The sequence below is a fragment of the Merops nubicus genome, unplaced genomic scaffold (genome assembly GCF_000691845.1).
Source record: "Merops nubicus isolate BGI_N331 unplaced genomic scaffold, ASM69184v1 scaffold19512, whole genome shotgun sequence".
Taxonomy (NCBI): domain Eukaryota; kingdom Metazoa; phylum Chordata; class Aves; order Coraciiformes; family Meropidae; genus Merops; species Merops nubicus.
In genome coordinates this window covers 16,949-43,756 of record NW_008594487.1, presented here as the reverse complement: position 1 = coordinate 43,756, position 26,808 = coordinate 16,949, and the positions used below count along the sequence as shown (strand labels likewise).

General features: G+C 37.2%; 1 protein-coding gene across 1 annotated transcript in view; it reads right to left on the bottom strand.

Annotated features, from left to right (window-relative positions):
* Window positions 1-101: 101 nt before the first annotated feature.
* Window positions 102-26,808, bottom strand: part of HERC2 (HECT and RLD domain containing E3 ubiquitin protein ligase 2) — a gene marked incomplete at both ends in the record, with an annotated part of 42,740 nt that continues 16,033 nt past the window's right edge. Inside the window, 32 exons of the mRNA XM_008935805.1 lie at window positions 102-316; window positions 1,491-1,689; window positions 1,816-1,931; window positions 2,079-2,234; window positions 3,164-3,289; window positions 3,665-3,783; window positions 3,874-4,032; window positions 4,542-4,673; window positions 5,749-5,856; window positions 6,167-6,320; window positions 8,040-8,231; window positions 8,590-8,730; window positions 9,525-9,711; window positions 10,277-10,448; window positions 11,428-11,653; window positions 12,330-12,474; window positions 14,416-14,587; window positions 14,669-14,750; window positions 15,171-15,348; window positions 16,805-16,895; window positions 17,281-17,424; window positions 17,519-17,600; window positions 18,450-18,561; window positions 19,055-19,230; window positions 19,789-19,880; window positions 20,064-20,169; window positions 22,172-22,362; window positions 24,063-24,202; window positions 24,352-24,460; window positions 25,217-25,342; window positions 25,457-25,625; window positions 25,714-25,812. Of these exons, the coding sequence (XP_008934053.1) occupies window positions 102-316; window positions 1,491-1,689; window positions 1,816-1,931; window positions 2,079-2,234; window positions 3,164-3,289; window positions 3,665-3,783; window positions 3,874-4,032; window positions 4,542-4,673; window positions 5,749-5,856; window positions 6,167-6,320; window positions 8,040-8,231; window positions 8,590-8,730; window positions 9,525-9,711; window positions 10,277-10,448; window positions 11,428-11,653; window positions 12,330-12,474; window positions 14,416-14,587; window positions 14,669-14,750; window positions 15,171-15,348; window positions 16,805-16,895; window positions 17,281-17,424; window positions 17,519-17,600; window positions 18,450-18,561; window positions 19,055-19,230; window positions 19,789-19,880; window positions 20,064-20,169; window positions 22,172-22,362; window positions 24,063-24,202; window positions 24,352-24,460; window positions 25,217-25,342; window positions 25,457-25,625; window positions 25,714-25,812 (4,616 nt within the window). The remainder of the gene's footprint in view (window positions 317-1,490; window positions 1,690-1,815; window positions 1,932-2,078; window positions 2,235-3,163; window positions 3,290-3,664; window positions 3,784-3,873; window positions 4,033-4,541; window positions 4,674-5,748; window positions 5,857-6,166; window positions 6,321-8,039; window positions 8,232-8,589; window positions 8,731-9,524; window positions 9,712-10,276; window positions 10,449-11,427; window positions 11,654-12,329; window positions 12,475-14,415; window positions 14,588-14,668; window positions 14,751-15,170; window positions 15,349-16,804; window positions 16,896-17,280; window positions 17,425-17,518; window positions 17,601-18,449; window positions 18,562-19,054; window positions 19,231-19,788; window positions 19,881-20,063; window positions 20,170-22,171; window positions 22,363-24,062; window positions 24,203-24,351; window positions 24,461-25,216; window positions 25,343-25,456; window positions 25,626-25,713; window positions 25,813-26,808) is intronic.

The window sequence follows — 26,808 nt, the reverse complement described above, 5'->3', positions numbered from 1 at the left end:
AGAGCTGCTCCAGCCCTTGGATCACTCATACAACACTACAAATATGTAGCAACTGTAAGTATCCATTCAGAATTTTTAAAAATAACATTTCTAACTGTTACCTTCTGTTTCCATGACCAAGTTTACCATCTTCTGCTTCACCCCAAGAATAAACTTCTCCCTCAGAAGACAATGCCAAACAGTGCTTTCCTCCTGAGTTCACTGCAACTTTCTTTATAAACACATGTTGAATGGATTCCAGTAGTGTTGGAGTAGAAACTGACTCTGTTCCTCCAATTCCAAGTCTACCACCTGCTCCATATCCAGTGGCATACAGCTTTAAAGTGAAGAATAAAAGTTAATTTTGTTTGCTTCTTGAAGAACATTCACTAGAGCTGTAGAGTGGAACTCTTAATGAATGCATAATAAAACACAGTTAAAGGAAAGCCTGAAAAACAAGTTTCTTACATGTCTCTATACACTTTTTTGTAACTCTTTAAAATATTTCACAAGAAGTTTATGAAAAATATGGCTACATTCAAGTCCATATGTACTGTCACTGAAAATGGATTTAACTGTAAATCCTAAGGCTGATTTCCTAGAAGTATCAAGAAACTATAGTTTTGCGTGGTAACATTACAAAATTGTCTACCACCTGTAGGGTCTTTCAAGCAGCACTATTTTATTTTATTTCTCCTGTGGAATACGCATACCTAAACACAATTGCTTCTTCCCCTTCCATCCCATGAATACAGTTCTAAATACTGCTTTTCACTCTCTTTTTCTCTATCTGAAAGTAATTTATCTCAAAGGAACGATGTCAAGCAGTAACATTAATCTATCCCTTACCTTCTGTGAATCATGAACAAGGATGATACTGATTTCCGAGGAATCATTACAGTATCTCACTAGATTAACATAACTGTCACACAAAGCTCTAGCTAAAATTTTGAATCCCATCCTTAAAAGAAACTGCCATCTGTATCAAAATACTTTTTCAAATTAATGAACTTATTTCTTCACCTATACCTTGCACCAAACATCCAAACGTGGTGTTCCTTTTCACTCAAGATTTAAGCATCTGCAAATTAGAGCCTGCAATATCTAACTTAGAGGCATTTAGCCAACCATGAACAACATCAGGTTCCAATTACACCTCTCCCCTGTCAGAGAGGCATAATCACCATCACATTTTACTGTCTGTCCTATTTTATGGGACTCTGTGAGCACATCACTTGCACTCAGATTTGTTTTCCCAAATCTGATCACAGCTTTGAATCGAGAACCAGAATACGTCACGTTCCATGCATTTAATGCTATAGTACACTGAATTCCCAGATTGCACAGGTGGAGGTGGTATAGCTCAGTTTCTTAAAAAAAAAAAAAACTAACAATAATAAAAATAATAAATCTGTACTATGCACATTGTTTTTCATTTACCCAAACCCATTCTGACTGAGGATAAAATATTTCAGTGGAGTCTAACAAATGATCACTTGTTGCGTCCTTACTTTTCCATCAGCAGTCACTGCAAACAGAGTCTGTTCACCACCAATTAACTGCACTGGTCTAAGGGTAGCAAGAGCTTCACAAGGAGTTGGGACTTTGACTTTTGCCCCTTCAATTCCACCAAGTTGTCCCCTGTGATTATGACCCCAACCATAAATAGTTCCACTGCCTCCAGCTGAAAGTGTCCAATCATCAGGTCGTCTGCAGAAAATGCAAAACAAACAAAATTTTAAAAAGCTTTTAAAAGTCACCCAAAAAAATACAGTTTATCAGTGTACAACAACCAAGCAGCATAAGACCAAACCAATGAGACTTGAAAAAAATAACCTATTCATCCACTGGACAAGCTGCTCATCCTGTTCTCTCTTAAAGACGTCATGGCACTCATGAAGAACATCCATATTCTCATTATCTGCCATTAATTCTCGTATCTTCTTTGCCACCTGTAAAACATTTTTGATGAAACAACATTATTCAAACTACTAGTTACTTCCAGCACAGTTGGCATAAAACACTTAAAACTCAGTGTAACTTCTTAAGCCAAACACTTTCAGATGTTCCATGAAGCATTTAAAATATTAATGCAGTACCTCATCAAGGAAAAGACGAGGTAGTGGTGTCCTTTTATCAAGGGCCACGGCCACCCTGGATGCCATACAGTATCTCCTGAACCAGGCCCATTTGTGTGTCTCTGCACAGCAGGGGAGGGTGTCCAACTCCAGATCACAAGCAAGAGCCACAAGCACCTGCAGACAATCAAAAACTATTTTAGAGCTTATCAACAATGTGTAATAAAAAGTGAAGCACGTGTGATGTAGTTGATCAGCTCACAGACCAGTAAGGCTGAACATCACCTCAAAGAGGAGCAAACTGCAAGGGACATTGAGAGCCACCTGGATTACCCTCACGATGGGGCAGCACCAAGGGTAGCCACACTACCTCACATGGTCGTGTATCTAATTTCCTTTCTGAATCCAGAAATTTTCACAAACTCCCCGTGGAAAACACTCCTAGATTAATTGATTTTTCTATATCAAATACCATGTGCTGAACTTTTTCACTTCTAAATCAACTATCCTTCCTACAATTAAATCAATTTTTCATTCATTTTCAGTTTGATTCAATTTCAAATCAATGTTACTAATGAAGACTGTGACCAACGGATTACCTCTTCCCTATATAAACTTTTACATATTTTAAGAATTTCTTTTCATTAAGATAGGTAAGTCTTCTTAGTTTAACTTTCACTATATGGCAGATTATATTCAGCATTGTATTCTTGTTGGTCTTCTCTAGATTTCCTCAGCTTTTTTACTTTGAAGTATGGGGTCCAAAGCTATCCAGGCTTACTTTTAAGATAGTCTTATTTGTTCCAACTAGATGTACATAAAGCCTTCAGTGTATTTAACTAAATACAACACTCCTATCAGGACAACTCAGAAATCACTTATCAAGAAGTGCAGTCTACTGTACTTTCCAGATGGTTTTCTGACTTACCTACCTCTGCCTAGCTAGGTACACCTTATTCTTTATTTGTATATCTGATTCTCTTTTCAGAAGGTAGTATTCTGATTTTGTCAGAAAACATATCTCATATAGGAATAGGTGAGCTTACCATGTCTCACAAAAAAATCCAGAATTATACTAATTCTTTACTGATGGTACTCTCAATTACCTTAAAGAAAGGGCTGTGGAGCAACTGTTTGCCACCTCTCACAATGGGGTCTTCATAGTCAAACTGTCGCTGCAAAGCTTCTGGAAGACCTTTAACCAAAGCAGCTAAAGCACTCCCTGTGAAGCTCTATAGAGAAACCACAGAACTAGGCAGTTAGTCCTTCTGTATGTATTACAAAAAGTACATTATTTAGATGACCATGACAAAACATTAATAACTTCCCCAACAACAGTTAGCTATGCGAAGTATAATTTCCATCCACTTCCTGATACGGAAGTATTCCTATCACTTTTTGGCAAGGCCAAAACCACATCTGTACAGTACTGGAATTAGTACTTTTCTCCTAAAATGGAGTGCCTTTACAGACCTGCAGAACCATGCAAGGCTATTCATTTCCACATTTCCTATTTTGCCATTAACAATAAAACTGCTGAAGAGCAGGGCTAGCATTTTAACACTTAGAGTGCAGCGAAGTGCCGAGGAGAGCCCCCCTGCCCTTACCAAAGCTCGCGTTTCTCCATCGTTGTCCCCGAGAATCCGGTTGATGTTTATGGACTGGCCAAACTCTGTGGTGAGCAGCTTCCGTAGTCTCTGCAGGGCCCACATTCTGTGGCCAGCAGCTAAGGAAACACAAGCACACAAGGAACATAATTACTTAAAGCAATCATTTTAACTTCAGCAAATCGACTTCCCGTTAAGACTACACCTACCTAAGGCACTCAGCTGAGCACAAGCTGCAAGAGAAGCTGCCAAGCGAGGAACGATACTCCTGTTGGAAGCAAAGTTTAGGCGAAAATCCAGCAAACACGTAACCAAATCCATTGAGGGACATGAAAGAATGCAACGATCTGAGAGGAGGTCTTTAGGGCCTGCAAGAAACAAAAAGCAAGAGCACCACAAGAAAAAGGTGGGGAATATTCATCCTCAGACTGAAATAAGAACAGAATATAGGCACGATTTAGCTGAGCAAACATAACAGTCTAGAATGCCAGCCTGCATCTGAATCAGTCCATTCCACCTCCCTTTGAAGGGAGTGAAAGAAAAAGGCATTTTCATGACACAATACAATTCCAAAACAGTTTTGTTTTGTTTTGTTTTTTTTCCCCACATGAATTGTGCCTCTAAAATATTCTCTCTTTACTGATGAAAAGGCCAACCAGAACATTTATAAAATATTTTTACCTCTTCCCTATGTGTAAGTGCACCACTCAGGCCTTTGTTAAAATCTTTCCTAAGCATGAATGAAAATGTTTTCTTAGTATGAATGTAAATGAACTATTGAACTTTGGCATTTATCATGCAATAAATGCAACTGTAAAAACCAGACCAGCAAATCTACTTTCTTGTCCTTCTATGACCATGATATACGGTGCCTTACCTGCAGCTGGCATGATAGGGTACACAGTGAATCTCCATCCCCATCCATTCACAGAGCCATCACTGATGAACTTCCACTTCAGTTCATCCCCTGGGATTCGCAACTCACTAGACCAGTCTGACCACTCACGACCTGTCACAGGAGGGAACATGAAGATATTCACCTATACAGTGTGAGCCAATATACAAGCCACTCATCAGCAGCAGCTTCCCTCCAATGGTTATACATCACAAACATCACATATACGTACGTATTCAAGAAAAAAAAGCTATGTAAAGCACATGAACTACATAACTACACAGATGTTACATTAACAAAACAGTTCAATTAGCACTGCTAACAGATACCCTCAGTATTTTTAGTAAAACATTCACAAGACAATGATGAGATCTTACTAAAATCTGTTGTCCCAATTTCAAATTATCTCTTCATATTGCAAAAATGTATTACAACATATACATAAAACTTTACAGCTTTAATGAGAAATCCAATCAGAAATATCTCAGGAATGAAACACATGTGCATCCTACATCACGAATGCTCAGAAATATTAAGCACAGGTAGTAACTACCAAGACCCTTGCACATAATGTAATGTAGGGGTAGGTCCAATGTAAACTTTGATAAGATTAAAAATATTCCTCTACAGTCTACTGCAGATTAAAAGTGCTTAAAAATTAACTCGGAGACAACAGGATAAAAGATGTGAAAGATTTCATGTAGTGCCACGTACATAGGCAAGAGTAGAACAAAGAGCCTAGCTACTCTTATGGGCATTTGACAGCAGAAGACCGTTTGTCTTGATTGTATGAAAGCTCAAACTTCTGTAAGTATGACTTGAAAAATAGCTAGCAAAAGAAGAAATATTTTCCAGTTGTGTTCCAATTCGTTAAAATACATTTTGACTGTAGAGAAATTCACACATGTTGGCAGAGTTGTTAAACACTGATTATTTACATTCTAACTGCTCTTAGGAAGAGCAGGACAACATGCTCTTCCAGGAGATTCTCTGTAATCAAACATCTGAGATCGCTCTTACATGTCTGTGTGTAGAGCCTGCATATTTTTCAGTTTAAAACAGAACATGGATTTACACAAGTTTTCCTCTTTTTCCTCACAATTAGTCAGTCACAGACAGTGACAAATTTCATTCAGCATTTAACAGTAAACCACACAAGATATGTTTGAGAAGCACTAGTTCTCATAACCTGATCGAACGGAAACAATTCTGTTGACACCATCCATTATGGTGAGAGGATCATGACGCCGCTCGGTAGAACACTGGCGATCAAATTCCACCCTCAGTCCCTCAGCACCTAAACAGCAGCAAAGAGTTGCAAATACCATGAATAAATGCAGTATTTTAGAAACCCACATGAAATCAAAGAGAGTTGTTTGGAAAATGCAGCACTCATTAATAAAAACAACTTCCTTTGCTTTAATGACATGATTTGTCTGTAATTTCTTCTCTTTGAAAGGCTTACATCATAGCAAGCTCATGTGAGCAGCAGCTAGCAGACAGAAGACTACATTCAGAACATTCCAAACATTTGTAAGCTACGGAAAAATCTTATGCATGCAGGCTTGAAATGAATTTTAGTCATGTCAGCTCTAAGATTTCTGTACCTGGTATTTTAACTGTGCCACTAGAAGATGTATCATCAGTGTAGGGATGGCTGCTTTCAACCACCACTGGCTGCGAAGAGAGGCGACCACTTTGTGAATCAGTTGCTACATCTTCTAGCTCAGTAACACACAGCTCCAACAACATATCAGCAACCTAAGAAAAGAGAAGCACACACTTTATGAAAAGTAAGTTTGTTTAGTCCAAGAAATCTAAGCCAACTACCATTTTTTGCAAATCTAAAATAAATGAACCATGTTTTCTGAATTCTGATTCATAAACCAATATATTAGTTCAAAAATACTCTCTTTGGTGTTGTTAATAACCTCCTAAAAGTAGAAGCCAAACACAGTAAGTTTCCAGTAAGTAAATGACAACACAAATAATTTTTTTTTCCCATACAGAAAAAAACCAAACTGTAAAATCTAAACTGCAAAGCATAGGCCAAGAGACCAGTGAAAGGCGTAAATATTTTAGAAGTATGTTACCTTGAAAAACAGTTTAGACAAAATTCTGATAGTACTAATTTTTAAAGAGGAGTTTCAAATAAAAATACTCACTTTCAAGGTTAAAAAAAAACACCACACAAAAACACAACAAAGAAAACCCACAAAAACCACCCACAAACACAAAGGTTTTCAGCTACTCACTATAAATGCTGGAAGCAAAAAATAAAATTAATGTGTAAGTACATATACAGCATGCACTAACTGGGGTTGGGATGGGAACAACTACCTCTCAAAGCCAGAACATGGGTATACATAAGTGATCATTGAAAATACAGGGAAAAACAAAAAACAAAAGTAAGAGTTTAAGAAACATCACTCAACTGCCTCTACAGGAATAGCATCAGTCAGGGTCTCCCACAATCCTAGCTCACTTGGACAGAGAGACCGTTAAGATTTCGCTGTTTAAAACTGAAGCTCTTCTGTCATTTATACCATTAATAAGTAAATACAACTTCTCTCAATCCAATGCATGCTCCTTAGCAAAGTCATTATTCATCTTTTTGGGTAGTGAAGCCCAGTTTAACAAAAGAATACAAAATCAGCTTTGCATAATCACTTCTAGTGTTTCAAACAAGTCTTTAAGCAGTGCAAAGCCATAAATTGACTACATCCTATAAACACCTTAAATGTATTGTTACTCATCAGAAAAATATCTTTGAAAGGTAAAGCTACAAGAAACATTAAAAAAACTTTCAGTTCATTACTATAACCATATAAATATTTTACTGTTTTTAACATTCTTTCATACAGATGCTGGTAACCAATATTACAGCACTGATAACTGTTTGTCAGTTGTCCCCAAAAATCCCTCTCCCATGGATACTTTGTAAATAGAAATTTCTATGCATCAAATGTAAACCTTAAGAAGAATTACTATATTATGAACAATATATTATCAGCATTTTTATCTAGCAATAATGCCTGTATCAATGTGGGAAAGAAACTCAGATGCAGAAAAAAAAGAACACAACATAGAAGTTTTTAAACTAACATTCCACAGATCCAGGCAATGTGGCTTGGTTAATTCACCTTCATTCCAACAATCAGAGCTACTTGTCCAACACATAAATACAGTTAATTAAGCTCCTGTTGTAATATCTAACTGCAGCATGACAAATCAAGGAAATAGTCTATTACTGAGATTTGTAGTACATGCATATATTCATGTAGTATTTCCATTAAAATTGTTAAGGTTCATTTTAAGGTTTAATTGTTAAGGTAATTGTTAATGTATTTAAGTTCAACTCCAACTTTCATGTTTAGTACATTTCTGAGTACACTGAACTGCACTTCAACTACAAGAAAATATCCTAGTAAACTACTAATAAAAGGACGTAGTGAAACTGCAACAGAAACAAAACCTGACCTGTGGGTAAGCTGTGCCCATTCCAGACAGCACAGCTGAAAGAACATCTCTTCCCTTGTCACCTGCTCGGTTGGACACAGCAAGCTTGAGCAGGTCAACCATGACTCGGGTGTCATCTGGTACTAAGAGACTGGTAAACTCATCCAGGTACTGTGGTTCTGGGCCAGACACTTTATTTTGACTTTCTACATCCTACAAAACAAATTGCAGAAATATTTAGACAGTGAAGATGAAGAATTTTTTCACTGAATCCAAACCAGTTAACCTAGCTGAAGAAGTTGAAAGGTAGTTTAAAACAAAATTAATAAATCTAGGATTATATTGCCCCCAAATTAACTTGATGTTAAACCCATTTCTCAAATGCAAAAGCTTTTCTAAAACTCAGACTGAAAAAAAAAAACCAAAACCACCAAAACCACAACACCCCTTTATCTCTGGATAGATTGCAAAAACGCAGTCATTTGTAAAATAACAGGACAAAAAAAAATCAAAACTGTTTGAGAAAAGCATGGTAAGGACACAATTTTAAAGAAAGTATTGACAACATTACTTCTTTGGTTTTTGTCATGGTTTCTGCAATGATACTGGCAGCTCCAGGATCATCTGTGACAGGAATGAAAGGACGGGAAGAGGCAGCAGCAGCTGAGGGAGTTACAGCAGAAGGTGTCACAGCATCTTCTGAAGAAACGACCTAGCCAAAACAAGCAAGAATTAACAAAAGCTGCAACAAACCTTTAAGAGACTGATTTTTTATTAAAACAGTTTATGTTCAAAGACTGCAGCAATTTATAAACAGCCATAAATTCAAAATCAACAAATTAACTCCCTGTATTTTTAGCTTCTATTTTATATTCCTAGCACAGCAAACCACCCAACATCCTCCCCAATCCCAGATGCTACAAAAACATACAATAGAATGCCAGTGTCTGCATAGAAGTCTACAACGTATAAGACGAACCATGGCAATACATGTCAAATTAATAGTTTTCTACAGGAGAAGATCTCTTCAGTAGCAAGCCTTTTCTTTTTTCTGCTTCTGTTAGCAATTGGGAATCAACAGAGTAGAATTCCATTCAGGCCCTCCTGTCTACAGTAGCTGATAAAACTTTACAATTACATTTCATTAAACAATTGTCAAATGTTCCTTTAGTCTTGACTTTTTTGTGTCTTTTTTTTTTTTTTTTTAAGAGATCATTCCTGTAAAATGAACTTAATGTCTGATCAAATGGTTAACATTTTCATGTTAACTCCAAAATGCTACTAGAAATCATTCCAATTGCCTTTAAATAACAGTGCATTCTGAAAATTCAAAATTTATTTCAAACTAAAATGTCATATTTTCCAAATCTGACATATGCAGAGTACCCACTCCTGAAATCAAGGCACGAAAGAACTGCTTAATCTCTGCTACTATTAAACTAAATGTGACAGTATTTTTCAGCTTTACTGTTAAACACTGATGGAAAAATTCATCTGACACTTTACCTCTCCTCTCCTGTCCTGCCACGGGTTTGGGCTCAGCCTCTCCTCTATATCTCCTACAAGCATGCATTCATCTCCATTTGCAGGGCTTCCTGTGGAAGTAGCATCTGATGGTGGGGCTGGCGATGAAGAGGGACATTCTACTGGTGCAATCATACTTGCAGGCATCAGTGCTCCAACAACTGCATCCCTGAAATCATTTAGGACAGATTAACATAAACCTCATTATATTCCTTTGTTGAACTTAGGAAAAAAAAAAAAATTAGCTAGTCTTCATAAAAGAAGGGAAAATTTCCAAGCTCTGGAATTTAGAGAGTAGTTATCTCCATTCTCCTTTGGGCCTGATGCTTATATATTGTGTTTTAAGACCACTATTTTATGTGATTCCCCCTTCACAAACTTTAGCACAAATACTGTACTCTCACAACAAGGAGGGCACTCTAGAATTTTATCATTCTTTCCATCCTGCCCCTCACTGCTTCCCCCCCATCATCTATCACAATTCACTTGCACTCCTTTCACATGATTTATTTGAGCATTCCTAAATAAGCTTTTTCTTTTTTTTTTTCCCCCCAGGCACTGGGAGCTTCTGTAAAGAAAACATAACAGCATAAACCTAATATCAACATCAAAAGGAAATTTAAACAAAGCTTAGGCCTATCCTTGTAAAATAATTTATATCTGACTCAAGAGACCCTAACAGATGGTTAAGCTATGCCATCTTCTGCAGAAGACAAGAATGTTTGCACACCTACCTGGCATACATGATTTGTAATGCCATCAGTATGTGGGACAATGCTTGCTGCTTGGCAAGATTCCCATCAAGTGAGAGGAGGATCTTTGCAAGGGAAGGGCGATGTGGCTTGGAACTGTTCACCCCGCTGATTTTGTTACTGGCAGCAGAAGAATCTGCATCTGAAGGGACACCTGGAGTGAGTGAGCAAAAAAGAGAAGGTGACCATTGTTTAATGGTGTAACACACCTAGAACAGATTTACCTGATTTCACGTCAAGTCAGAAACATGACTGTAAAACTAACTCTACAGTAGATTCTCAAACCACCGTGCCTACAGTTATAACATCCAAGTCAATACTGAGGCTTTGCAGCAAGAGCTTCCACAAAATAGTGTTCCACCTTGTTACTTACTCATGATGACATAAATATTTTGGTGATAAACATGTAAAACAAGTTTTACTTACATAGAAATTTCTCAAATAACAAGAATATTTATTAGGTACTCTTAAAATACTAATGAAATAATCTGCATATGTAGCTCTTGCTCTTCTTGAAATATTTTGACTTGTTTAAAAAGCTTAATTAGCAAAATGCTTGCTGCTTTTATATTCAACACAAAACATTGCTGTTTTGCCTCTCTAATTTTTAAGTCACCTACCTTAGAAACAAAAGGTAACAGTAGCATCAAGAAACTATACCAAGAGATAACACATAAGACCAATATAACAGTAGCATCCATTTATCATTAGTTCCATAAAGGTCTATCCCATATTAAAGACAAAGTCTTTGGGACATTTATAAAGCATGCTGCATTTTAATTTCCTGAAGAACAATAAAAGTTCGAACTAATGATACTTTTGAACAAGTCCATTATAACCTCCACTTCCAGGAAGACAATTTCTTGGTTGTTTTTTTTTGGTTTTTTTTTGTTTTGTTTTGTTTTGTTTTGTTTTTAATTTTTTGTTTTGTTTTTGTTTTTTTTTTTTTGTTTTGTTTGTTTGTTTGTTTTTGTTTTTTTAAATGTGTATGGTTTTGTTTTTGCTTTCTGGTGTTCTTTTGAAAGACAGTTTTCTTTTTGCATTCTTCTACCACCTATTAAACCACACACACAACTGACTCTCCAAAGGCATTGAAAAAAATCCAAAACCATCATAAGGCAATAAATACCAACCAAGATAAGAGGCACCTAAAGGGTCCCTCGCTGTCTGGAAAAGTACTGGTTCATGAACAGCTGGTGTAGCTACATCCACTGTTGTCCATGCTACACTGTGAGAAGACCCACAAGCAACTCGAGTGATTTTCTGGCCTTCCAAGCCCTGAACAAGAGTGGGCTTTCTATTGACTGTAGTAGTTCCGTTGCCTTGTTGCCCGTGGTCATTGTCACCCCAAGCGTAAACCTGCCAGTAAACATTTCCACATATTACTTTGCTTCACTGGTTGCCTCATTTAATGTATTTTTTTTAAATTCTCATGAAATAATCTTAGTGATTTGTATTATTAAGACACTTCAGAAAACCTATTGCTACAATTTTTTTTTTCCTGTTAAATTATATAGGCTTTAATGTACCCTAAAAGACAAAAAAATAAATCAAAGCAGCACTTTATCAGATGATTCATAAATTATTGCAAATTCATAAATCATCTGTTGATTCACAAATCATTCAATGCTCACAGTGAACAGTAAGTTAGAAAAATTAACTGCACAGTAATTACACTGGGGATCTGAATCAATACTGTGACAATAATGTTGGATCCCAGTAGAAATGTCTGTTCATAATACCATGACTGCTTCTGCATTTCAAGAGTGAGAAACAGTAAATGGATTATGAAGCTAGGAAAATACTACAAAAGCTACTATGACATCAACATTTAAACTCCAATAATAGTATGAAAGTTAATACATTTTAAATCACAATAATGCTTATATTTATTCAGGACTTTAAAAAGCATTTCAATAGAAGTGTTTATTCCATTTAATCACTGCTGATGCCATTACATTCTTCGTCCTCAACAGTTTAGTTTACTCCCTTCTGGATCAAGGAAAAGGGGAATGCAGGGTGATGCACAACGTACCTGCCCAGTGTCAGTAACTGCTAGACAATGAAGTGCACCTACAGCCACGTGCACAATCTTTTTACCCCTCAGTCCTTCCACAACTTGTGGCTTTCGTACATGTACATCTGTGCCATGGCCTAGCCTGAAGTAGTCGCCCTTACCCCTGCAACAGACAGCAAACGTAAAATTAAAAACAATTCTATTGTTCACACATTCCTCTGTCAAGGCAACTTCCCAAATCAAAATACTGCATTTATTGCTGGGATTAAACACAAGCACCAAGCAGCAAATTCTTCAAATCTGAATTACAAAGGCCTAAAAATAAGGATAGCTGCAGTTCTGTGACTCTGTAACTTTTCACCTCAGTATAGAACAGGCATCATTATGACTGCTTTTTCATATATAGTGCAACTGTGATCATATTTCATTTCCTCCGTTGCAAAAAACTGCAAATGAGAAATGCTTACATGCTTGCAAAATTGATGTGTTTTGATAGACTTGGCCAGGTTTATACAGGATAATATACAGGATAAATCTAACAATAACGGAACCTGTAACAAGTCTACTCACGTGAAAAAATATAGGGGCACTAACATGTTTTCAGAAGAGGTTCTTAGGCCTCCTTAAGTTAAATTCATCTAAAATTGTTATAGACAAACTGCAGTAAAAATAGATTATACACAAAAGTAATGTAAACACTCTAAAATGTCTCTAAGAATGTCAGTAAAGAAGAAAAATCCCCTGAGGCAACTTCTACTGTGTTTTCAGTAACCATTCACTCAGCTCTGCTGCTCATCACCCCACCATCAATTTTTCTCAAGGAGGGTTATGTAATGCTGGAGGTGAATGAGATATATAACACTGTTGCCTACCTAAAGTTATAACACAGAAGTTGTGATTTTTTCCCCAGAAACCAGTAAAAATTCAAGAAAATAAAAAGTGTAGAAGCTATTGAGCCATCCTAAAGTGCAGACATACAAAACTGAAACAGACCCAAAAAAACCTCACTGTAGATATTTAATGTCATGAAGTAGCTGTAGATTTTATGACTAGACATAACAGTGTTAAGAAGAAAGCTGGGGGAAGAAAAGAATGAACAAGAATTTTGCAAAGAGTTTGTAAATACTCTCAAATTCCCTTTCCTCTTAGTCATCACTACAGAATAATTTAAAACAAGGAGGAAAAGTGAGAAATACGGTTTCCAGTGGCCATTCTGAGAAATTACATCTCTGCTAGAAGCTCATCTCCCTTTTAAGAACAGAAGTAACTTTAAAAAATGGAAGTTTTGTGGATTTCTGTTATCATCCACCAATTGCTGACAAACTGTACAACAAAAGTTACAATTTTAAAGTCTTCTTGGTTTTGATATACATCAAACAGGTCATAGTTTTATTACTGAAGGATGAGGTAGGACCTTGATCTGGTTAGAGCTCTGAAGATGATCTGCCATAGAAAAAGCTCTTAAATTTTACAGAAAGGTTTACAAACTCAAAGCCAGGTTTGTGTTCAGAACCAATCAAATAGAAGAAAAACAAAAAGGGCATCTGAATAACTCTCAGTGATTATTTCATATCTGTTCTTGCTTTGAGGTATCATTACTGGGAACTCAGTGGCCTTCTGAGCACCAATGAGCTCTGTAGAGACCCTGTGCTTCCACTGAAGTTCTTCTCATTTCCTCTGAACTTTAGCTTCCTTCCTTACTCTACATCTTTACTCTGCCAGTCTCTGCTTTAGCTGTGGGCTACACACAAAACTGTAATTCTCAGGTTCTCTTTTTTTCCACTCTACTCCAGAATCTTGAATTAACAGTCCTCTACACACTCCATTGCTCCCAAAAGAGGGCATGATCTTTCTCTCCCTCCACCAGTTCGGTTAGACCCAGGCATCTCAACAGAGTACAATACACAACTGAGCACACTACAAGAGACAGCAGGAGTTACAGCTGGAGTAGCTGAAAAGACCACTGCTTGTCTCAAAGAGCTGCCAACTTAAAATACAAAGCACACAGGTAAAGCACAGATGGCGTTAAGAGAGTCAAACAGCAATAAATACAGCACACAGTTAGCAGTTGCTTTATTAATACTTGGTGGCAAATGTAGCATACCATGTCCACACCACTCCTGACTTGGTCAGTGCCAGGGAGAACTGCGCACCACACTCAATCTGACAAACGCCTTGGCCGTTCAGTCTCTCAATGTTCTGAGGAATGTTGCAACCTTCACTTCCTCCTCGGCCCAGTTTTCCAAAATCACCGTCACCCCAAGAAAACACCAAACCTAGCAAACACAAACTGCAAGTCAAACAGTGATCACAGTACTCCCTTGTGCTAGAAAGCTTCTGGAACAAGACATTCCTACCTTCATCTGTCAAAGCAAGAGTCTGAGCATCTCTGCTGCCACAAGCAACCTGAATGACTCGGTGGCCAAGAAGCACTTTAACCTATGAAACAGAAAAAGTAAACAGGACATTGCAAATAAGTTATGTTTTAAAGCCTTACAGACATTTTTAAACTCTTTATGATTGATCTCGATCATTGTGCCCACCCTGAACGTATCATTTACCAAAGGATTATCAAGCCTTGCTCACTCGGGAAACAACAACTCTCAATTACGGTAGTAGCCTCCACCAGCTATGTATCCAAGTTACAGGACATCAATGTTAAAAACAGCACTAGCCATTTTACATCACTTCCCAAGAAAAAGAAAGAGTGGATCTTTTTGACCTTTCTGAAATACCTTGTCTGTCATTAGAGGTATGTCTACCAAAACTTCATTTAGATCACTCCAAAATCCTATCTTCATACTGCTTTCATGTTTTTTTACTTTGCATACCATCAGAGACAAGAAATGTTTATTTTACCATCTTAGGCTTCAGCTGTGTGGTATTATCTCCATGTCCTAGCCTCCCATATTCTCCAAGACCCCACGTATAGAGTTCACCACTAGAGGTAATGGCAGCACTGTGGGAACTACCGCAAGCAATGTCACGGATGCGTTTGGTTTTCAGTGCTTCTATCAGTCTGGGTTTATCACAGTTCCTAGAGAAAATGATTAAAGAATTCATTCTGTTAATTATGAAAGAGCTGCAAAATATTCTCCAATCTCCATAACCCAAAAAAATTTTGGGCAGTAATTAAGAGTAACCTAAAGTAAGACACATGATGATTCCAAGGTGTAATCTTTAGTAGCACCATAAATCTAGAGCTTGCACTATTTTAATGTGCTTCAAAGTTTATTTAGAGAAAGACGCTAAAAAACTAAATTGTCTAAATTTAAAGAAATAGGTATAAGCTGCAAAATCTTAGGTGATGAATCAATTAAAAATTGTGTAATACAAAGTGAAAGCTGATATCCTGTCATTGTCTAAGGCTGAGCACTTTGTTATCTGTTGACACAGAGCAAGGCAGTAAGATTAAGAGATGACACTCCCATCCCAACAGTGCTCTTGTCAAGAGAGAAATTGGAACTGGAATTTACTTCTGTGAGAGTACTGGAAACCTCTACTACTCATATGGTTACAATATTCTATAAATTCTGGGAAGTGTTTCTACTCCAGTTTTTCCAATATCGACTGTGTATCAGAATCACTATTAGGGTTTTTCTGTAATTACACATGGCCTTTGAACAACTTGTCTGAGAGCTCCAAGTCTCACTTTTAATAAAATTACAGCAAACATGAAGCAGTTGAACAGTAAACAACAATACTGCTCTAATCTGACACCCATATTCCTGTGAATATTTATATGTTGTCATATATTAACCATCTGAGTTGGGCACTGTAATTTTTTATGTATTCTGAGAAGGTATTCAAAATATATCAGAATTACAAACAAATATTTCCCCTTGGACTATAATTTTGTTGGTTTTGGTTTTGTTTTTTTTTTTTTTTTTCTTTCAAAACATTTTTCTGTGGTGCATACAAAGAACAATCCTGAGACAATTCAAATTTTTCTCAAAGCTGTCCTGTGGAGGATTCAACTACATATTACTAAAAAGTGTGAAAAATTGATTTCTGGCTAACAAGTTTGTGAACACAAGTCTAAAGAAAAGGGCTACAAAATACTCTGTCAGGCTTATGTTACGAGCTGCTGCAGCTCAGGGGTGTAAAACTGCTATGGTTTTACACCTCAAGGCACCTCTGTAAACCTCACCTCACAAAAGAAACCAAAAACTATGTCCAAAAGTGCATCATTTCATCAGTGACATTCAAAAATACTATTAAAGACTTTATCCATTAAGTTTGTTACAAATACTATATTAATTGAATGCCTCCTTTTTAAATGGCAGAAGATTGCTACAAATCCTGCACCATAAATCAACACACACTGCCAGGGGGGGGAGGGGAGAAAAAAAATCCTTTCAGAACACAATTTTTTAATTCCCATTGTATTAAGCATCTTGTCATTGTCAGTAGGGGTCTGCTGTGTTATAACATTTGATGCTAATTAAACAGAAACAGCATGACGGAAATACAGACAAATTTGGCATCCTTACATGCGGCTGAAGTGACCAAGTTTTCCATCATCTCCTTCACCCCACGAAAATACCTTCCCATCAACAGTTAATGCCATAGCATGCCGGCCACCTAAAAATGTAAACATAAATTTAAATTTTTCAAGCAGGCAGGAGGTCCATCTAAAATCTCAGGAATTTGATACTGCTGTAATTCTACAATGTAACTGTATGAGCCTTTCAAAGCAATACACATTACTTATTTTCTTAAGGATTTATGTGATTTAATTTAAAACAAAAAGCTTTTATGAAAATGGGTTTCCTTGCATAAAAAAAAGAAATCATGACTCAATTTGCTATTTGCAATGCCCCAAGAGAAAATGACCTGGTTTTATTTTAAAATATTTGAAATATATCAGATATGCCGGGGCATCACAGCACCCAAGAAAATTGCAAAGCAACTGTTTCCAGGTTTATTAGGTTATGTTTATGTCCATGAGAACAGCAATAGTCAGTACCTGAGTGAACAGCCACCTTCTTTACCACATAGTTACTGAGAGCTGTAATCTGGCGGGGAATAGGCACAGTTCCACTAGATATTCCTAAACCCAGTCTTCCATTTGTGGCTTCTCCACAGGCATATACTTTACCCTCTACAGTCACTAAAATGGAGAAAAAGCAGTTGAAACATCATTAATGTTTCACAAGATGGAAATTTTTTCTGCCTTTAAATAATTGTATTTAAACTTGTATTACCTGCAAAAAGGCTTTTGGATCCTCCAGCTACTTGTACAACATTCAAAGCAGACAGGGTCTCAGAAAATGAAGGGACCTTTATCTATAGCAGACACAAAATAAAAATCATCACAAAAAAGAAGCGTTTCTTAAGTGATAAACCACTTAATCTAACATGGGCTTTTGGGTTTCTTAAAAATATATGAAACTTGTATAATTCAGACACTTGACACATACCAGTTCACATACACCAGGCAATAGACAGAAACCAAGAAAAAGTATTTAATGCTGAAACCATGATAACACAAAACTTGAAGAAAAAATAAGAAATGAAATGTGCTATAAGCCAGGACTTTCTTTTTAGTAAAGTTTTCTTGAGAAAACTAAAGAAGACACAGAGTTAACTTTCTCCTTCCTGGAAGTCACTATGTGGATATAATAGTATACATTATATTTACAACATAAAGAAATTCTCTCTTAACATACTTTTCAGATTAATGATATCTTAAATCAATTAAACATTCACTATGTATCTCTCATCTTGCATTGTTTTTAAAATTATGTATGAATGGATGGATGCAAGGCTGAAATTCCTCTCAAATTACAGTGCATTACAATCAAGTTACACTAATGAAAAGATGAGAATTCAACAGAGGGCTACACGTTTTTAGAACAATTCACTATCATATAAAACATGATTGATAAAAATCAAACTGGATTTCAAAATAATAATCAAAACGCAAATTTTCCGAATTTTTTTTTTGTTCCCCTAGCAAACATCTACATGTCTTGACAATAAAAACCTGTCAAAAAAAAGCTACAAGGAGTAGGTTTTAACAATAAACTGTAAAATTCTGATTGCATTTGAATTAATTTTGAGTTGTGTGAGACTTGTGTATTTTATTTTTAGTTGTTTTTGTTTTGCACCTAAGTATGAAAACAACAAACATACCTTGGAACCTTTCAGCCCTCCCAGCTGGTCTTTGTCATTCAGTCCCCAAACAAAAACTTTGGTTCTTATTGTAGCTGCCGATTCGAGCCCAGCTGCCTTCTTTCTAACAAGACTGAACACATTGAGGGGAAAAAAAAAAAGACTAAGTCAGTTTAGCAACCTGCATTTTATAGCATAGGCACCTTTTTACTGTATTTACTGTTTTAAACAGTGTCAGTCCTCAAACTACATCACCACAGTTAATTGGTGGCTATAACAAATAAAACCCCCAAAAACCCAAAATGTTTTGCTGAGCAGTGGTAAATATACACACGCCACATACCAAATATAAACACATCCAAGTTTTTAGCTAGGATTTTAACTCCAGTTATACTGCAAAAGCAGAAGAGTTCTACAAATTTTTATCACCTTATCAGTGTGATAATCTTAAAGAAGTTACTTATCAACAAATGACCTACTCACAATTCTGACGAATTAAGATACTGATTTCTCTTTACCATTTGACCTAATTAAGTTGCTGTTTGATTACAACAATCTCCTGAATTACAGGAGTATACAGGCACTCAGGTTCTTTCTCATTTCCCCCCATCCCTTCAGTTACCTACCTCCCGGAGTTTGCTTTATCATCATCCTCTTCCTCATTATCAGAAGCAAGGAAAGGGACTGCAGCCAAATCTTCATCCTCTGCACGTATACGTCCCAGTATGCTGAGGCCATGTATTTTGCAATCAATCCCAGAGCTTCTGCACTGCTTGACTGCAATCTCAATATACCTGTGGTACTAAGAAGTAAAGAAAACTAAATTCCCATCTCTTGGGTCCTATATAGTATTACAAAACATGGGAAGGAGTGAGAACTTTTGCTTGACTTCCTCACCTTCAAAAAAATGAACCTAACTTTAAATATTTGGCTCTTCAGCCCTACATAATTCATACTTCATGGCCTCATTAAGAATTACTTTGCTTCTAAACTTCTAAAAACTCATTATGCATTTCTCCTTGCTGTTACTAAAAAGATTTGAACTACTATCCAAATAAGCTTTATCACCCACCAAAACTATCCCCAAATTTAAGTTTATTCCGATGTCTTCTTAGTTCATAGGTATTTTGATTTATAACAAAAAACCTAAAATATATTTACTACAAAGGCTATTACAGTCACCCTGTGACTATGGTAAAACTTATCCAGATAATTTACTAAACTGCCAGAAACAGTGCTAATTTAGAGGAGAAGTAAAATATCATGCTTTAATAATCTCAACTGCACTTTTTATCATCCTTTTGCAGTACAATATTTTTCTGTTGCACACAGGAGTAACTCACACACAAACTTCACTTACCTCTGTACAATCACTGAGAAGAGGCACTGTGGTGTCTGTCGGATTTATATTGATTGTCTTTAGCTCTATAAGGTTATTTAAGGAATTCCCTCCTAGAGAACAAAACATGGAAATAAAAATATTTTCAGATACAGTGTTTATTTCATAAAGAGGCACTATATGTATTAGATAGATGGCTATGTTAACAACATATGCAAACTGCATAAATATCTACTGCTGAATGCACAAAAAAAAAAAAATGTATTTTTCAGACTTCTCAGAGAATATACACGTACCTGAAACTACAACTAAAGAGGGCATGTAACTGCTGTCTGCAGGGTCCACTACCATCTTTAGTCTGTGAACAAGAACATCTGGAAAAATCTCCAAGCGAATCCAGTGCTAAGGGAAACACAAAATTTCATGTTCAGACAGCATTGTTAGCAACACCATAGGGTTACCAAGAATAAATATGTGCTGGATTTGAAGAAAGCATGAAAAACATTTGTGAATGGTACATAACAGCTGCAGCACATGGAAACTGGCCGAAAGAAAATGACTTTGTGAACTTCTCCCCTGTCCAGCCTCCAAGCATAAGAGAAATAGTTGCAACAAATTATTTATTTCACCCACAAGCAACACCAATGAGAAGATTAAGAATGCACAATACCATTCAAAGTCAAGAAATGGGCTATAATGTAAATTTTTTTATTTGTAAATGTCTGAGGACAGCCTGAAGGAAGGGTACTTGTGGATATTCTCAGCATGGCCATCAACAGAGCATCATAACACATTGGACAGAAGCCTAGCTGCAAATCCTGGTGTCTGGGCTGGACAAAGAGCAGTGCTACAGGCCAATGAAACTGGTAAACCATAAACTAAGGAGCAGTGCTTATTGTGAATGATCTGGATGCAGCAGTCAAGTGTGTACATCAAGCAAGCTTGCCAATGACATTACACCAGAGGCAGCTGTGGACTCCCTTAAGGGTAGAGAGGCCTTACAGAGAAACCTGGATAGACTAGAGAGCTGGGCAATCACCAACCGTGTGAAATCTAACACAAGCAAGTGTCAGATTCTGCACCTTGGGATGGTGTATTCCTGATTATATGCACAAACTGGGGGACGAGACTGTGGACAGAAAGAGACCTTGGGGGCTGGGCTGATGGCAAGTTGCATATGAGTCAACACTGTGCCCTGGCAGCCAAAAGGGCCAACCACATCCTGGGGTGCATCAAGCACGGCACAGCCAGCCAGTCAAGGGATGTGACTGTCCACCCTACACTGCACTGGTGCGGCCCCACCTCAAGTACTGCATGCAGTTTTGAGAAACTCAGTTAATCTATTAAAAACTATTAAGAGATCAAACTATTAAGAGCGTGTCCAGAGGAGGGCGACCAAGATCATGAAAAGTCTTGAGAGCAAGGCTTACAAGGTCACTTGGTTTGTTCAGCCTGGAGAAGAGAAGGCTGAGGGGAGACCTCATTCCCATCTACTGCTTCCTCGAGAGCGGCAGTCGAGGGAGAGGTGCTGATCTCCTGTGGCTAGTAATCAGTGATAAGACAACAAGGAAATGGAATGAAGCTGCACCAGGGGAAGCTCAGATAGGGCATTACGAAAAGGTTCTTCACTGAAAGGGTGGTCAGTCACTGCAACAGGCTCCCCAGGGAAGTACTCACAGCACCAAAACTTTCAGCATTCAAGGAGCATCTGGATGACACTCTCAGTCACATGGTTTAGCTGTGGATAGCCCAGTGCGGAGCAGGGAGTTAGTCTCAGTGATCTTTACGAGTCCCTTCCAACCCAAGGTATTCTATGATTCTATGAAAATAAGGGAGTTCTTGGAGGCAGTTTTAGCTAGTGAGAGCATAGGTGCTCTTCGTATTGCAACAAATTCACTCCAGTAAAATATAGTCAATGTGACTGATAAGAACAATCGTCATCAGTTGTTATACTGAAAAGGCAATTATAATCATATAACCAGCTTCAGAATAGAATAATTACCCTGCATTTCAAAAATCACACAAATTCCTTCTAATTTACAGGAAATAATTAGAAAGATGAAGCACAGCTTTAAAAAAAACATAGGCACATTTCCTATGAAGAAACAGTTTTGTACTTCAGCTGTCTGATTTTACTACTGTTCTATCTCACACAAAGGTAGCAAACAAACATATTACTAAGGAAAATACCTCTCCTCTTAAGGAATCACAGAATCATAGAATCACTAGGGTTGGAAAGGACCTCTAGGACCATCAAGTCCAACCTTCCTCAAGCGCTACATCTACTCGTTTTTTGAGCACCTCCATGGATGACGACTCCATCATCTCCCTGAGCAGCCCATTCCAAGTGTGTCAGAATAAAACAGCTTTGGCTTTTTCTCTGGCCAAAATAAACCAGTTATACCTTTCCTTGTGAGCCAGAAGACTGCCAACACTGCTCACTGCCATCAATAAGACGTGAAGCCTGATTCACAGAGGACGAGACGTTCAAATTCTTAACTATTCTTGACCAATCATCCAGTAACATTCCCCGCTGGCTACTATGCCGCCTCTTCAGCTGCTTTCCAGAACGCCCACAGAACACCGGGGACTGACCTGCACGGTTAAGTGAAACATTAAGCACGGAGCTCTCAGAGAATGTGGCTTTCATTAAACCTAAAAGCAATGTGAATGGAAATACCAACAAATCAAAGATCTCAGGTATGTAGTCTAAAAGTACAGTACAGAAGGATGTCACACATGTATGGCAGCACTACTCACACTTCAAGGGCATAGCTCAAGATTCATTATTTTAAAAAGGAGTTTCAAGCACTTTACCTGAATATAAGTTTTCATGTCTGTCATTTGGGATAGTCACGCTTTCTATTCTTACACTTATGATTGATTTGTACCAATAAAACACGCATCATTTAGGAAAAAATAAACATTAAAAAAATAAGGAAAATTACTCTCTTGAGGAATGTAAGACACTAAAAGTAATTGCTAAAGTGAAATGACAAAACATCTACAGGGGTGTGCAATCCTTAAACTGACAAAAGACTTAAACCTTGAAAGACTAACAATCCTGACTATTAGCTACTTGAAATAGCCCTTCCTTTAGAAATACAACCCAAAATTTATGATACATACTTCAAAATACAACCCAACAGCACATGAATTTTGTAAACCACCACCGCATATGAAAAATATGCCACCGATTGTCAACAAAAATCCCACACAGGGCAATAGACATAGCTAAGTTAAAACACCCAGAAATTCTGAATCTGCTTCAAGAATGAGATGGTTTAGGGAGGTGTGGATGGATTTCCTCTCTGCAAAATCCCACTTCTGCTTTCCTTCACTGATCTTTGTAGCTTCTAGAAAGCCTGAATAAAAGAATATTGTAACTCCTCTAGCCCCATGCAGAGCAAGGGGAAGAATTACAGATTCACACCACACTAGCTGCACAACATTAACTGATTTATTAATGTAAAGTCTTTCTTGCCCTTTAGACAAAGTAAGATACACATGCAATGCGTGTTCATGATTTCTAGTAGGGAACCAGTTTTGTTCATTGTCCAAACCAATTAGGCTGGCTGCATTTAAATACGAAGAGAGTTAGTCCAGAAGCCAGCATCACTGTGCAAATACCAGGGATCTGACTGATTTTCGACAGAGGTAGAGGAAAGAAACAGGAGTAAAAGAAACAGAAGCTAGTGTGAAGTAAGTTTTGCATAACACAACCCAAAAGTTCTGGAGTTGAAATGGCTGCACCTATTCTTGTCTTAGAAACCAAAAATTCTGATTATGAGTCTTTCAAAAGGCTTGACTTTCCTACCACACCTTCCTGGAGTCTCCATCATCATGGAGGAAAGGAAGCAGCAGCCATCACATACTGATACGCAAAACTACTGAAGGGCAGCTGAGTTGTAAAGAAGGTACCTTAGCTATTTCAAGCTGCACCTGCTGGCATGAGGATTCCATTCACCTGCATTTAGGCTGACAGCCAAAGGCAAGAGGATTAAAGAGTTATATTTTACTCTTTTTACAGCTGAAAACACCGTTCAGACATACAGAGTTACTGTCAGCCATATTTTAACTGTTTTAACACTACCAACAAAGTTTAAGGGTCCATGTTTTGATGTAGTTCACCACATGCAATTGTAGCAATGCTCTATGTTAAAAATGTTTTGTTGTCTAGAGGGTCGGTCTGAACACTAATTTCATTCTGTTAAGGATCTGAAATGTATTTTTTTTCAAAGCAAATTCAATGCTTTTTAAATTAATCCAAGAAACACTTAGATTCTGAAACATACCTGGTTCATTTATTCTGCCAAAAGTATGTCGAGTGTTATGCTTCCTGGTTTTAAAACAGGTTTCACAAAAGTCAAAATCATCACAGTTTCTGCATTTGAATCTAGGCCCATTGATAGGAAACATCTGACAGCCATCACACCTGATTTCACAAAGAACAATGAGTAAATACACTTCCAGCAGTTTTCATGGTGCAAGTTAATTGTAACACAAGTCAAGAGAGCAGAATCAAGACAATGAGGCTAAAGGGTAACCTCTATACACTAAGAAAAAATGTAAAACATCACTCACGTGACTCCAGGATGAATGCTGGGGACCAGTTCCATTTCTGACAACAAGCCAGTCCAATGAGACTGCTGAGGAAAGTCTACAATGACATCTTTTCCATTGGCACTAAAAGCTGTGACAAAAACATGCAAAAAATACACGTTGCAGATCTCTATGAAATGAAGAAGGAAGTGTCCACTGCAGCATCAGACTAGAAACATGTAATGAAAGTCACTTTCTCAAGTAATCTTCTATTTTAACAGAACTATGCGTTAACCGTATCGGATAGCCTGGAATGGGCAGAGGCAAAGGGTGTTCTAAAGATTTTTTTTAAGCATATATATTATATTATTCTAGTTAAATTCCTTTACTCTGATTTATTTTTTTTTTTAAACAGTTCCCAAAGGGTGAACAGTATTTCTAAGCACAAATACAGCATGACCAAAATCTGTACCTCTTCACAGAACCTATGCCCCACAGATTACTTCTATAACATTTCTTAGTTTGACAGTAGTGCACTCCACTTTCTTCTCAATTCCTTAAGAAGTCTTCAAGTTAGATTTGCTTCTTAAAGGGAAACCATTTGAGGTTCATCCAAAGCATTAATGAGACCTACAATAGGAATCTGCACAGATTCTTAAAGACCCATACTGTATGTGAATGGAATGGCTCCAACGCAGATGAACAGACCAGCAAAACGGGCTGCCACAGCCTACACATCCATAAATTTCTCACAGACACCAAATGTATTCTACACTCCCTGATCATGACCCAACACTTCACAAAACAGCGTTATCTGTGTGTCTAGATTCTCTACTTAAAGACTGCAGAAATTCTGTGTGGTTTCCAGTTTACTACCCCCCCATGCCCCATTTTGAATATACATTACCTTTGACAACTCCCACACTTCGGTGAGTAACTGATCCCCATTTGTATTTGGGTGTGGTAACAGAGCTTTTCACACGCACTTTATCTCCTATCTTGATATGAGAGGCAGAACTCTGAGGTGGGAATCCTGGTAGTTGCAAGAATAAATGCATGGTGAGTGGTTCTTCCCCTCCAAAAAGAAATCTCCCTTAGTGTAACATTTAGGTTTTTTTTACTAAAAGGCAGTTAGCAGTGAACTTACCTAAAAGCTCAACATGGATATATCTGACCCAGTAAGTGCCACCCTTCTGTTGCCAGTCACACTGTACGTTCAGGTCATGCAAACCATCTCGATCCAATTTAATAACTTTGCCTACGTCTCCTTCACAAACTTCCTCATAGGTTCTGCAGCACCTAACCATCATCCCCACCTATGGAAAAAGGACAACAGAATGCCACACAAAGAATTTGGTACCAGAAGGAAAACAGATGCAAGTAGCTGTTGATCATCATGCTTACCTGAATATTCTCCCTCACATACACAGCATAGTCATCATTGCTTAAGAAATCAGCTCGTTTCTTATAGGTCTGGCTTTCTGTTACAACAGCACCACTTGACTAGAAAAAAATCCAAAATAAACATTAAACAGTTACAAAATGTGTTTTCAATTCAGATAAATAGTTATTAGCACAAACTGAAGAAAACCCAACAAAAACAAACACATAATACCCAAGTTGCATGCCAGAATGGGAAAAATCTTCAGCGGGTCAATGCACTATAGGTCTAAACTAACATTTATGATCTTTCCAAAATGACTTGCCAAGGAATGTAGCTGCAAATTTTCCAAATGTGTGAAACAAGCTGCAAAGTTGCTTTTGTGAAATCTGCTTGCCAAAGAAAATTACAACAAACAGGATTTGTGAGTAATCTACTTAGCCTTTTGGATACACATTCACATTCCACTTGTTAGGCTACTTTTTTGGAAAGAAAAAAAAAAAAAAAAAGCACTGGTGAACAGTAAACTTCTACCTGAAGTACAGTACTAATTTTTTTTTTTGATGTTATATAGTACAATAGGATTTAAAGTATTCTCTTGGAAAAACTAGCTGATGAAAAAGAAAAGATTTTAGTTATCAGAAATTATTCCTTTCAAGATTTTAACTTAAAATTTAAGACAACTATTGCACTCCATGTGTAATGAGAACTTTCAGAAAACTTTGTTCTGTTTTGAGCATTACATCTTTTTTTTCATTCAAGCCAACATAAAGCACAGATTCTCACTGCAATACTGATGAAGATATCAGGCTTCAGTATCAAGTTAATGTCCTTCAAAATACGAGGCATTTCTTTCAGTTGCAAAATCCCACATGTGCCATAAAACTCAACATAACTCATTAAAAAGTAAATAGAAATTTGGAACCCACTTCATTTTATTGGCAAATCCTTACTGAAATCATTCTTGAAAGTCAACAGAAGACTAATATAAATTCATATTAAAGCCATCACACCAAATAGGCATTGTAAAGGTTACTTTATCACCAAAAAGTGAATATTGGTTTCATAAGCAAAAAAGTCAAGTTATTTTACTGACATCTTTTTGTCATTTGTTCTCT